The sequence below is a fragment of the Ornithodoros turicata genome, chromosome 5 (genome assembly GCF_037126465.1).
Source record: "Ornithodoros turicata isolate Travis chromosome 5, ASM3712646v1, whole genome shotgun sequence".
NCBI classification, from domain to species: domain Eukaryota; kingdom Metazoa; phylum Arthropoda; class Arachnida; order Ixodida; family Argasidae; genus Ornithodoros; species Ornithodoros turicata.
Window position 1 is genome coordinate 38,907,770 of NC_088205.1, and position 13,737 is coordinate 38,921,506.

Sequence of the window (13,737 nt, forward strand, 5' to 3'; positions counted from 1 at the left end):
ACTTGCGTGTCTGCGTCGTCCACATTTGTAGTCTGCATCGGCCAATTCTCGTTTAGCTCGATGATTGGTAAGTTGACCATAAATTGTGGTGGTCTTATGACACTGCTTGGCTATGAGTAGTATAGGGGGGACTGCTATAAGGACATCCTTTTTCTAATCCAGTTCTAGCAATTTCTAATCCAACACAAGCCAGTTCTAATCCCTCTGGTTAGTGGCCCCACTTTGATTGATAGGCCCCTTTTTGGCTCGCCCATTCATGCTGATTGGTTTGAGATGACCCCACTTCGATTTACAGGCCCCTTGTTTGGCTCCACCCCTTCACGCTGATTGGTTCAAAATGACCCCACTTTGATTGACAGGCCCCCTTTTGGCTCCGCCCACTTCACGCAGATTGGCCCCTCCAAACCTACTGATTGCTGATTGATCCATCCACTTCGCGCTGATTGGCTCCTTCTAAGACAGCTGATCGGCCAACCCAGTGACCCCGCCACAGCTCTATCTTAGACAAACAAAAGGAATACATTGCAACGTTTATTGAGTACATCATGGCTGTCTTGGAGAGACTGATTCCTTTGATGCTGGGCGTGGTTCCTCGGAAGTGACGAATCATGTAGGTGTCTCTGGGACAGCGGCTAAGAAAAGTTTCATCCTCCGTGAGTTGACACATTCCACGCGCACTGGACGCTTACGTCCAGTGGTCGAAGGCACGTGCGTAGCGATCCAGTAGCGTTCTTGTCCAGCTTAATGTTGGACCGCATAGGTACCACATACCAATCTGTGATAGTGAAGATATCACCAGGGCATTCAAGCGGGTAGGTGTGCTTATCCTTCTCGAGCTTCATGCGTCTTCAGTTGCAGGTGTCCAGCGCCAGCGTGCATGAGACGAGCGAGAAGAGAACGAGCTACCATATCCTTCCACTGGTCCAACTGACGCTACTCCTTCTCATCCTCTGCATTATCTGAGGAGAGAAAGAATGCCCAGTTAAATCACGCTATCTCCGTCATACACTCAAGCTTACCATATTCGCAGCTTCCGTATGGGTAGGAGTCGATGTCATTGTAGAGGTATCGTTTGTCGTCGTACGCCATCAGACTTCTTTTCACATTTCTGATGGTGTACATGCACTGTTTCTTTCCCACTATTGACACCTGTTCGTGCGATACGCTAGTGTGCTTGAACAGGGTATCGTGGTACGTATCATGGAGGAGGTGTTTGCGCACAATGTTCTTTTTGACCCCTTTAGCTCTTGCAATTTGTTTTCCCCCAGCTAGTTTGATGGAGTACATTTTGGCTTTCAAGCATATTACTTCCTCTATGGGTATGCTACCGGTTTCACTTTTGAATGCACCAAGCCTACCACGATTCCTCTCGCTGTACAGGGGATGACCCCGATCAAAGGAAGACAAGTCTAAATGGTCATCGGCGATCACACGTAACTGATCTTCGTAATCCTTGCAGAATAGGCCGAGGATCAGAGAATCCGCGTCAAAGTAGCAGGTAATCACCGGACAAGTGAGCTTGCTCAGCAGAGTTTCGTAGTAGAACGAGTACATCGTTAATTTACTCAGTTCTAAAATCGTGAAGCCAATCTGCAAGGGGAAATCACATCGGGAAAATCCACAGAGCTAAAATCCTCGACCCACTCGAAATCGCCGACGGGGAGGTGCTTTACCATACTGAATCCGTAAAGATTGTTGCAATCTATGTATGATATGTACACCTCCTCTTTTTCGGGATCATAGCCACTACATAGAGGGTTGTTAGCCCGCAAATGACGCCTGCTCGCCTGACAGAGCCCGCCCCTAACACCCGACTCGATGGTTCTGTACATGTCCTCGTCGATGATTAACTCCAATTTTGCCTGCGTGTAATTTAGAGCACATTGCCACGAATAGGATGCCAGAGAAACACAATGAAGCAATTCTAATCCACGCGCGTCGTAGCACAGTCGTCGAAAGTGCTGCATTACATCAGCATGTAATAGGGCATCCGTTTTCAGGTACAGTGCATTATAATCCCTCAGATTCGAGCATCCAAAATGTTCAAATACTTGCAGCGCATACTGGTAGTCTTCCTCGCTTATATCCTCCCCAGTGAGATCATTTCGGAAGGCAGATTTTGCCGGCAGAGCCAATTCGTCGTACACCGCAAAAGAATTAACGTGGCTGTATGGGAATACACCTTTACGAAGCAGAATTTCGTAGTCGTTTCCAAATACCTGCTTCAGGCACTGGAACGCCTCTGCGCCCCCCATGGATTTGACGGTTTCCACGAGCTCTCCCAGCGACGAATTTAGGTACTGCATGGTATCTCTGAATAGGAAGGTGCCAATTTCGAACGATCAAATTTTTTCCATGGAACTGGCAACGATGAAGGGAGCTCGCTTCCACCGGAGAAGGTGAAATTCCCGCAGCAGTCCGGCCAAATCGTAGGCCAGATTGTGCACCATGATCGGTAATTTTTCTCTCGTCGTGCACGCCACGTTACAGGGGCTGCACAGCGTCGCAATGTAATTTGTGTCCCCGGTAGTACATCGCTTGGAATGGTCGTGATGACGGACACGGGGTAGATCTCGCGTGAACTCCCGTTTACAGTACGCGCAATGGGTGGCAGCTCTGTGCTCGGCCCGTTGCTCATCATTCAGCACCATTGTGGCGGGGCAGGCATTCAGGGCAACCATCTCGTCCCGCATTTCCATCAAAGCCTTCACGCACTGCCTCGCGGAATCTTCACCGTGGTGCGTCCTGACGCGCATCACCTTCGAGTCGTGGGTGCGCACGAGCACGGCACAGAAGCTAGAGGTGACGTGACGCTGCATGCCAACACCACTGGGCGCGAGTACGCTCTCCGTGTCCAACGCGACGACGTAGTTGTACTGCTGCTTGTACTGTATTTTATTAAATTCTACAAAATTTTTGCCAGGTTCGCAAAATTCCAATAAGATTTCGTTCACGTCCGCGCACAGGCGACGATGTTTCGCCATGCTCTTTTCCTCGTTAAAAGAGCGCGTGCAACGTTCGCATACGAAACACCTATTGTCTCTCATCAGTAATCGTTCGAGGGACTTGATTCCAAAAAAATGTTCATCTATAGCCAATAAGTGAATTTTCTTTTCACACTCGAGTTTTGGGGGTCGCGACACGTGCACTCCCTGATCGACGTACTCGTACACGTAAACGGATATCTTGTTTTTGTCTTCGAATTCGTCCAGATCAGAAAATGAAACGAGGAAGTGGCTTGGCCACCAGTAATCTACTGCATAATTTTCACATTTTTTCCACGAATTCCTTTCCTGTGGGTGCAGGAGAGCGAGCGTATTGTATTTAAAACATTCGCCCTCCTTGCGTGCTGGTAAATGGATATTCGTTAACACGTTCCTGCGTTTAGCCAGATTCGTGGGAAGTACCCCATTGCACCCGAATTTTTTAGTTTTCACAGCAGAAATACACATTTGAACTTTTTGGACGTCAGTGGATACAAACTCACTACCCTCGCGCTGGTAATTTTCAATGCGCCCGGTGGACTCCTGAATCACATCCATCAAAGTATTTGCGATAGCTCCGTCGCTGTGGACTTCGCGAGCAAGCGCCATAAAATGAGCTATGTGCGCGGTTACATCCCCTCGATTTTCTTTCATCATTAGAACGTCAGAACAAATGCAAAACCTAAAGGGTATTCTTTGCGCTCGCAAAATAGCAATTATATCGTGGAGGTGGTTCATTAAATATTGTCGCAAGTCCTCTACTCCCTGATCGTGAACAGATGCCAATAGCACAAACGCTTTGACGATACCTCGAAATGCGCTATCAGTTTGAAAGAAAGGCAGGAAGGAAATGTCCACATAGGGATGCGATCGCTCGACGTGAGCATGCAATGTGGCAGGTGAAATGTCTGGAGAAGATGGTGAATTCTCTTCCAATGGCTCATCATCCCCGATATCATGAGGATCAAAAAAGCAGAACACGCATCTAGGCACTGAAAAAAAGAAGAAACACTAAGAAAACGTGCACCACAAAGCGTGGATGAAAAATACTCACTCTTGAAGCGAGCTCCGCACACTCCCGAAGTGACGCGAAGACTGCTGCCTCTTTACACATCCTCCCCATTTATATAGCGGCGACCTCGCTGCATGCCCCAACATGCACGGGTGCGGCGAGTCGTCATAGCCTAAAAATAACCTGCTCTGCATGTTCAAGGTCGCAGCTTGCCCTTGGCTTCACGTAATGCTCCGTCCGCCTACACCATTGCCGTACCTGAGCGCAAAGTTCGCTCTCATCACATGTCATTCCGATATGCAAGTTGCTTTCATGAGCAGGCACACAACCATCCCTTTTTGTTCACAGTGGCTGTGGAATTTCAATAATATTACTTAAAAGAAACAAATTGCAGTGAAATGCAGGTTCATCTCAGACAGGAATTTCTACCCTCAGCGTTAAACCCTCAGATACCAGCATTTCTGCTCAAATAGCAAAATAGCTATGACCTCAAAAATTAAACACATGCTAACAAACTACCATCAACTGCTATCAGATAATTATTGCATAATGCTAAATACTCAATTGCATTGCCCCTAAGTGAAGAAAGCGCAGGACAAGGGTACACAAATTCACTTAAGCGATGAGGGAAAAGGCTTAAAACCTCAGGAATAAGCGCAGAGTCACCACACATCGCTACGCAGCTAACACAAGATAACAACAAGATACTAGCGGCGGGTAAGATTGTAACACTGCTAAACAAGCCCCAACATGCCATGATGACGTCACAAACCAGGAAAAAAGCACACACAGCAGCTCAGGAATGCACAAGGAGAGGTGCTTTATTGGAATCTCTACTCCTGGCTCAGACACCAACATTTCTGCTCAAATACCCATAACTGCAAGATTAAGCACTGCTTACTTTATCAAGATATCGAACACCCAACAAAATCAAACAAACAACCCCACTTCCACTGACAGAACACTATTCAGCTTTTGCGCAGGAGGCTTTCTTCTACATAAAAGTGGAGAAAATAAGAAAAGAGCAGCGAAAAATTACACGCACTTTTGCTCGCATAGCTATAAGAGAGAGAGAAAAAAAAAATAACGACGCACACGCTAATAAACTGTGACAAAGACACCCATTTCTGCTACCAGATAATTATTGCATAATGCCACATACAGTCGCATTGTCCCTGCGTAAAGAAACCACAGTACAAGGGTACACAAATTCACTTAAACGATGAGGGAAAAGGCTTAAGACCTCAGGAATAATGGCAGAGTCACCACACATCGCTACGCAGTTAACAAAAGATAATAACAAGATACTAGCGGCGGGTAAAATTGTAACACTGCTAAAGAAGCCCCAACATGCCATGATGACGTCACAAACCAGGAAAAAAGCACACGCGCGCGCACACAGCAGCTCAGGAATGCACAAGGAGAGGTGCTTTATTGGAATCTCTACTCCTGGCTCAGACTGCTCAAATACCCATAACTGCAAGATTAAGCACTGCTTACTTCATCGAGCACCCAACAAAATCTAACAAACAAACAAACAAAAACAAACAAACCCACTTTCCGTGATAGAACACTATTCAGCTTTACCAAGTGATTTTCTTCTGCTTTAGCAGTCAAAGAAGAAAAGAGCAATGAAAAATTACACGTACTTTTGCCTGAATAGCTATAACTGCAAAAAAAAAAAAAAATAACGAGGCACATGTTAATAAACGGGGAAAAAGGCACTCATTTCTGCTATCAGATTATTATTGCATAATGCTACATATACAGTCGCGTTGTCCCTGTGAAAAGAGAGCACAGGACAAGGGTACACAAATCGAATTGGGAAAATCACTTCTACTCGCGCAGCATAATTCGATATACGCTGTTTTTTTGTTTTTTTTTACGGGTGAAAATTACAATAAGAAGCCACCTGCTATGCAAGTGCAACAACCCTTATTTTTAAACCAACACTTCATGCAATACCACATAAATTTATCACTCGAGTCACACGAAAAGGCATACACAATGTACTTACTGGTTAAGTGGGGTCACAGTTGCACACACACACACAACACAGACACAACGAGCGACAGTGAAAAATAAGAAATTACACGCACTTCTGCTCGAATAGCAAAGTGTCAAGCATGACAAACAGATTTTCTACCACCAGAAAATTATTAAACAGAATAACAGAATATTCGCAAAAATTAAGCTTGTGTGGCAAACACACAACCTGAGGAACACACCTATTCACATCTGCTTTCTGAATTTGTTATACAGGCGTGAGCGATTCGATAAGAATAAAGCACGCTGCTTGGAGAAAGCATATATCATGTGTAACGCAGTCTACTCTATTGAAAATGCGATAAACCTTATTTTTCAAACAAAAAAAATCACAATCGGCATAATATACGGCAATATCGGCAATATCACTGAAGTCAAACACAATGAACTTACTTGTCAAGTGGGGACCCAGCTGCACAAACGCGCACGCACACTCACACATTTTTAGTGCCTCACAACGAGCAAAAACCCAAGGTCTATTCACAGCCACATAAATTCATATTATTCCTCACGTCAATAATCATCCAACCATCGTCAAAACGGGGAACACGCATATGCCAATGCGAAACAATAGGCCTTCCCGCCGGATGTAATACGATATCGCCAGTCGACCGTCCCAAAGCAAAAAAGAAACACAGCATCTCAGGAATGCATGTTGCCTATACATCCAAGAACAGCGTGCAGCAATTATAACACAGAATGAGATTCATTTCCTTGTACTTTTGTTTTGCTTGCATATAAATATTTCACAAGAAATATTAGAGAGTGAAAAAGGAGAACAGCATTCGCTACACCCTGTAGCTCTTATCATTTTTAAACAAACCAGTTTTCATATGTTCATAACCACACTACCATTCACTAAATAGGGGAGTCACTAATGATTCAAATAAGATAAAATATCATTCCATCATCATTGATTGCAAACTTCACGCAAGAATAAGCAACTGCTGCGTGTCGTATTTTTCTTATAAGAAACACCAAATGGACTCAATCTCGCCCTGTTAAATACCAACAGCAACGATTTTTTTGTATTTTGTATTTATTTTTGTCCCTTCCAGCAGCTCATTACTTTGTGCGAGTCATCAAAAATTAAAAATTTCTGATCAGCTGATAAAACAGTGTACGGGGAAACGATAACGGAGCGCGCGTCATTGCGTCAAGCCTGTCCTAACTGCGTGAACGTTCCCAATGCAGCTCACGTGGGGGGGCACATTGTTTTATCAGCTGATCAGAAATTTTTAATTTTTGATGACTCGCACAAAGTAATGAGCTGCTGGAAGGGACAAAAATAAATACAAAATACAAAAAAAATCGTTCCTGTTGGTATTTAACAGGGCGAGATTGAGTCCATTTGGTGTTTCTTATAAGAAAAATACGACACGCAGCAGTTGCTTATTCTTGCGTGAAGTTTGCAATCAATGATGATGGAATGATATTTTATCTTATTTGAATCATTAGTGACTCCCCTATTTAGTGAATGGTAGTGTGGTTATGAACATATGAAAACTGGTTTGTTTAAAAATGATAAGAGCTACAGGGTGTAGCGAATGCTGTTCTCCTTTTTCACTCTCTAATATTTCTTGTGAAATATTTATATGCAAGCAAAACAAAAGTACAAGGAAATGAATCTCATTCTGTGTTATAATTGCTGCACGCTGTTCTTGGATGTATAGGCAACATGCATTCCTGAGATGCTGTGTTTCTTTTTTGCTTTGGGACGGTCGACTGGCGATATCGTATTACATCCGGCGGGAAGGCCTATTGTTTCGCATTGGCATATGCGTGTTCCCCGTTTTGACGATGGTTGGATGATTATTGACGTGAGGAATAATATGAATTTATGTGGCTGTGAATAGACCTTGGGTTTTTGCTCGTTGTGAGGCACTAAAAATGTGTGAGTGTGCGTGCGCGTTTGTGCAGCTGGGTCCCCACTTGACAAGTAAGTTCATTGTGTTTGACTTCAGTGATATTGCCGATATTGCCGTATATTATGCCGATTGTGATTTTTTTTGTTTAAAAAATAAGGTTTATCGCATTTTCAATAGAGTAGACTGCGTTACACATGATATATGCTTTCTCCAAGCAGTGTGCTTTATTCTTATCGAATCGCTCACGCCTGTATAACAAATTCAGAAAGCAGATGTGAATAGGTGTGTTCCTCAGGTTGTGTGTTTGCCACACAAGCTTAATTTTTGCGAATATTCTGTTATTCTGTTTAATAATTTTCTGGTGGTAGAAAATCTGTTTGTCATGCTTGACACTTTGCTATTCGAGCAGAAGTGCGTGTAATTTCTTATTTTTCACTGTCGCTCGTTGTGTCTGTGTTGTGTGTGTGTGTGCAACTGTGACCCCACTTAACCAGTAAGTACATTGTGTATGCCTTTTCGTGTGACTCGAGTGATAAATTTATGTGGTATTGCATGAAGTGTTGGTTTAAAAATAAGGGTTGTTGCACTTGCATAGCAGGTGGCTTCTTATTGTAATTTTCACCCGTAAAAAAAACAAAAAACAGCGTATATCGAATTATGCTGCGCGAGTAGAAGTGATTTTCCCAATTCGATTTGTGTACCCTTGTCCTGTGCTCTCTTTTCACAGGGACAACGCGACTGTATATGTAGCATTATGCAATAATAATCTGATAGCAGAAATGAGTGCCTTTTTCCCCGTTTATTAACATGTGCCTCGTTATTTTTTTTTTTTTTTTGCAGTTATAGCTATTCAGGCAAAAGTACGTGTAATTTTTCATTGCTCTTTTCTTCTTTGACTGCTAAAGCAGAAGAAAATCACTTGGTAAAGCTGAATAGTGTTCTATCACGGAAAGTGGGTTTGTTTTGTTTTTGTTTGTTTGTTTGTTAGATTTTGTTGGGTGCTCGATGAAGTAAGCAGTGCTTAATCTTGCAGTTATGGGTATTTGAGCAGTCTGAGCCAGGAGTAGAGATTCCAATAAAGCACCTCTCCTTGTGCATTCCTGAGCTGCTGTGTGTGCTTTTTTCCTGGTTTGTGACGTCATCATGGCATGTTGGGGCTTGTTTAGCAGTGTTACAATCTTACCCGCCGCTAGTATCTTGTTGTTATCTTGTGTTAGCTGCGTAGCGATGTGTGGTGACTCTGCGCTTATTCCTGAGGTTTTAAGCCTTTTCCCTCATCGCTTAAGTGAATTTGTGTACCCTTGTCCTGCGCTTTCTTCACTTAGGGGCAATGCAATTGAGTATTTAGCATTATGCAATAATTATCTGATAGCAGTTGATGGTAGTTTGTTAGCATGTGTTTAATTTTTGAGGTCATAGCTATTTTGCTATTTGAGCAGAAATGCTGGTATCTGAGGGTTTAACGCTGAGGGTAGAAATTCCTGTCTGAGATGAACCTGAATTTCACTGCAATTTGTTTCTTTTAAGTAATATTATTGAAATTCCACAGCCACTGTGAACAAAAAGGGATGGTTGTGTGCCTGCTCATGAAAGCAACTTGCATATCGGAATGACATGTGATGAGAGCGAACTTTGCGCTCAGGTACGGCAATGGTGTAGGCGGACGGAGCATTACGTGAAGCCAAGGGCAAGCTGCGACCTTGAACATGCAGAGCAAGTTATTTTTAGGCTATGACGACTCGCCGCACCCGTGCATGTTGGGGCATGCAGCGAGGTCGCCGCTATATAAATGGGGAGGATGTGTAAAGAGGCAGCAGTCTTCGCGTCACTTCGGGAGTGTGCGGAGCTCGCTTCAAGAGTGAGTATTTTTCATCCACGCTTTGTGGTGCACGTTTTCTTAGTGTTTCTTCTTTTTTTCAGTGCCTAGATGCGTGTTCTGCTTTTTTGATCCTCATGATATCGGGGATGATGAGCCATTGGAAGAGAATTCACCATCTTCTCCAGACATTTCACCTGCCACATTGCATGCTCACGTCGAGCGATCGCATCCCTATGTGGACATTTCCTTCCTGCCTTTCTTTCAAACTGATAGCGCATTTCGAGGTATCGTCAAAGCGTTTGTGCTATTGGCATCTGTTCACGATCAGGGAGTAGAGGACTTGCGACAATATTTAATGAACCACCTCCACGATATAATTGCTATTTTGCGAGCGCAAAGAATACCCTTTAGGTTTTGCATTTGTTCTGACGTTCTAATGATGAAAGAAAATCGAGGGGATGTAACCGCGCACATAGCTCATTTTATGGCGCTTGCTCGCGAAGTCCACAGCGACGGAGCTATCGCAAATACTTTGATGGATGTGATTCAGGAGTCCACCGGGCGCATTGAAAATTACCAGCGCGAGGGTAGTGGGTTTGTATCCACTGACGTCCAAAAAGTTCAAATATGTATTTCTGCTGTGAAAACTAAAAAATTCGGGTGCAATGGGGTACTTCCCACGAATCTGGCTAAACGCAGGAACGTGTTAACGAATATCCATTTACCAGCACGCAAGGAGGGCAAATGTTTTAAATACAATACGCTCGCTCTCCTGCACCCACAGGAAAGGAATTCGTGGAAAAAATGTGAAAATTATGCAGTAGATTACTGGTGGCCAAGCCACTTCCCCGTTTCATTTTCTGATCTGGACGAATTCGAAGACAAAAACAAGATATCCGTTTACGTGTACGAGTACGTCGATCAGGGAGTGCACGTGTCGCGACCCCCAAAACTCGAGTGTGAAAAGAAAATTCACTTATTGGCTATAGATGAACATTTTTTTGGAATCAAGTCCCTCGAACGATTACTGATGAGAGACAATAGGTGTTTCGTATGCGAACGTTGCACGCGCTCTTTTAACGAGGAAAAGAGCATGGCGAAACATCGTCGCCTGTGCGCGGACGTGAACGAAATCTTATTGGAATTTTGCGAACCTGGCAAAAATTTTGTAGAATTTAATAAAATACAGTACAAGCAGCAGTACAATTACGTTGTCGCGTTGGACACGGAGAGCGTACTCGCGCCCAGTGGTGTTGGCATGCAGCGTCACGTCACCTCTAGCTTCTGTGCCGTGCTCGTGCGCACCCACGACTCGAAGGTGATGCGCGTCAGGACGCACCACGGTGGAGATTCCGCGAGGCAGTGCGTGAAGGCTTTGATGGAAATGCGGGACGAGATGGTTGCCCTGAATGCCTGCCCCGCCACAATGGTGCTGAATGATGAGCAACGGGCCGAGCACAGAGCTGCCACCCATTGCGCGTACTGTAAACGGGAGTTCACGCGAGATCTACCCCGTGTCCGTCATCACGACCATTCCAAGCGATGTACTACCGGGGACACAAATTACATTGCGACGCTGTGCAGCCCCTGTAACGTGGCGTGCACGACGAGAGAAAAATTACCGATCATGGTGCACAATCTGGCCTACGATTTGGCCGGACTGCTGCGGGAATTTCACCTTCTCGGGTGGAAGCGAGCTCCCTTCATCGTTGCCAGTTCCATGGAAAAAATTCGATCGTTCGAAATTGGCACCTTCCTATTCAGAGATACCATGCAGTACCTAAATTCGTCGCTGGGAGAGCTCGTGGAAACCGTCAAATCCATGGGGGGCGCAGAGGCGTTCCAGTGCCTGAAGCAGGTATTTGGAAACGACTACGAAATTCTGTTTCGTAAAGGTGTATTCCCATACAGCCACGATAATTCTTTTGCGGTGTACGACGAATTGGCTCTGCCGGCAAAATCTGCCTTCCGAAATGATCTCACTGGGGAGGATATAAGCGAGGAAGACTACCAGTATGCGCTGCAAGTATTTGAACATTTTGGATGCTCGAATCTGAGGGATTATAATGCACTGTACCTGAAAACGGATGCCCTATTACATGCTGATGTAATGCAGCACTTTCGACGACTGTGCTACGACGCGCGTGGATTAGAATTGCTTCATTGTGTTTCTCTGGCATCCTATTCGTGGCAATGTGCTCTAAATTACACGCAGGCAAAATTGGAGTTAATCATCGACGAGGACATGTACAGAACCATCGAGTCGGGTGTTAGGGGCGGGCTCTGTCAGGCGAGCAGGCGTCATTTGCGGGCTAACAACCCTCTATGTAGTGGCTATGATCCCGAAAAAGAGGAGGTGTACATATCATACATAGATTGCAACAATCTTTACGGATTCAGTATGGTAAAGCACCTCCCCGTCGGCGATTTCGAGTGGGTCGAGGATTTTAGCTCTGTGGATTTTATGCGTCACCCCACGAATTCGGAGGTGGGGTACGTGTATGTGTGTGACTTGGAGTATCCAAAATCTATCCACGCTCTAACGCGGTACTTCCCCCTGGCTCCTGAGAAGGCTGTGGTCCCGGAGGAATGGCTCTCGCCATTCCAGCGAGGTCTTCTCGAAGAATTAATGTATCAGCCAGCTAACAGCAAAAAGCTGTTGCTGACGTGCAAGGACAAGGTCGAGTACGTCGTTCATTACGCACTGCTCGCACTCTACTGTAGATTGGGCATGAAGGTGACAAAAATTCACCGAATTCTAAAATTTCGTCAGGCACCATTCCTGCGTCCCTACATTGAGGACAATGTTGCCAGGCGCGTTGCCTCAGGCACGACGTTTGAAAAAAATTTCTACAAAATCTCAAATAATGTGGTCTTTGGAAGAACGCTTTTAAATAAATTTAACATGAGGGATATTCGAGTAGCCTTCGATGAGGAGACGGCGAGTCGCCTCGGGAGTCGGGCAGAATGCGTGCGAATGGAAATTTTGTCCCCCGATTGTGTCATGTACGAAATGCGCAAAAGAAAAGTGCGATGTGATTTCCCCTTGCAGATTGGCTTCACGATTTTAGAACTGAGTAAATTAACGATGTACTCGTTCTACTACGAAACTCTGCTGAGCAAGCTCACTTGTCCGGTGATTACCTGCTACTTTGACGCGGATTCTCTGATCCTCGGCCTATTCTGCAAGGATTACGAAGATCAGTTACGTGTGATCGCCGATGACCATTTAGACTTGTCTTCCTTCGATCGGGGTCATCCCCTGTACAGCGAGAGGAATCGTGGTAGGCTTGGTGCATTCAAAAGTGAAACCGGTAGCATACCCATAGAGGAAGTAATATGCTTGAAAGCCAAAATGTACTCCATCAAACTAGCTGGGGGAAAACAAATTGCAAGAGCTAAAGGGGTCAAAAAGAACATTGTGCGCAAACACCTCCTCCATGATACGTACCACGATACCCTGTTCAAGCACACTAGCGTATCGCACGAACAGGTGTCAATAGTGGGAAAGAAACAGTGCATGTACACCATCAGAAATGTGAAAAGAAGTCTGATGGCGTACGACGACAAACGATACCTCTACAATGACATCGACTCCTACCCATACGGAAGCTGCGAATATGGTAAGCTTGAGTGTATGACGGAGATAGCGTGATTTAACTGGGCATTCTTTCTCTCCTCAGATAATGCAGAGGATGAGAAGGAGTAGCGTCAGTTGGACCAGTGGAAGGATATGGTAGCTTGTTCTCTTCTCGCTTGTCTCATGCACGCTGGCGCTGGACACCTGCAACTGAAGACGCATGAAGCTCGAGAAGGATAAGCACACCTACCCGCTTGAATGCCCTGGTGATATCTTCACTATCACAGATTGGTATGTGGTACCTATGCGGTCCAACATTAAGCTGGACAAGAACGCTACTGGATCGCTACGCACGTGCCTTCAACCACTGGACGTAAGCGTCCAGTGCGCGTGGAATGTGTCAACTCACGGAGGATGAAACTTTTCTT

The 13,737-nt window shown here is 44.9% G+C and overlaps 1 protein-coding gene across 1 annotated transcript; it reads right to left on the minus strand.

The window, feature by feature from the left end:
* Positions 1–719: 719 nt before the first annotated feature.
* LOC135395557 (uncharacterized) lies at positions 720–2,379 on the minus strand. Its single transcript, XM_064626695.1, has 2 exons — positions 1,020–2,379; positions 720–959 (listed from the first exon to the last, which is right to left on the minus strand). Exons 1-2 carry the CDS (start codon positions 1,552–1,554, stop codon positions 934–936), a joined length of 561 nt encoding a protein of 186 aa, XP_064482765.1. The 5' UTR covers positions 1,555–2,379; the 3' UTR covers positions 720–933.
* Positions 2,380–13,737: the final 11,358 nt, after the last annotated feature.

Bases quoted from the DNA above. Each gene is read 5' to 3' on its own strand.
- LOC135395557 (XM_064626695.1), bottom strand. From the start codon at position 1,554: ATGTACTCGTTCTACTACGAAACTCTGCTGAGCAAGCTCACTTGTCCG. The intron at 960-1,019 runs GTAAGCTTGAGT...TTCTCTCCTCAG, and splicing joins ATACGGAAGCTGCGAATATG to ATAATGCAGAGGATGAGAAG.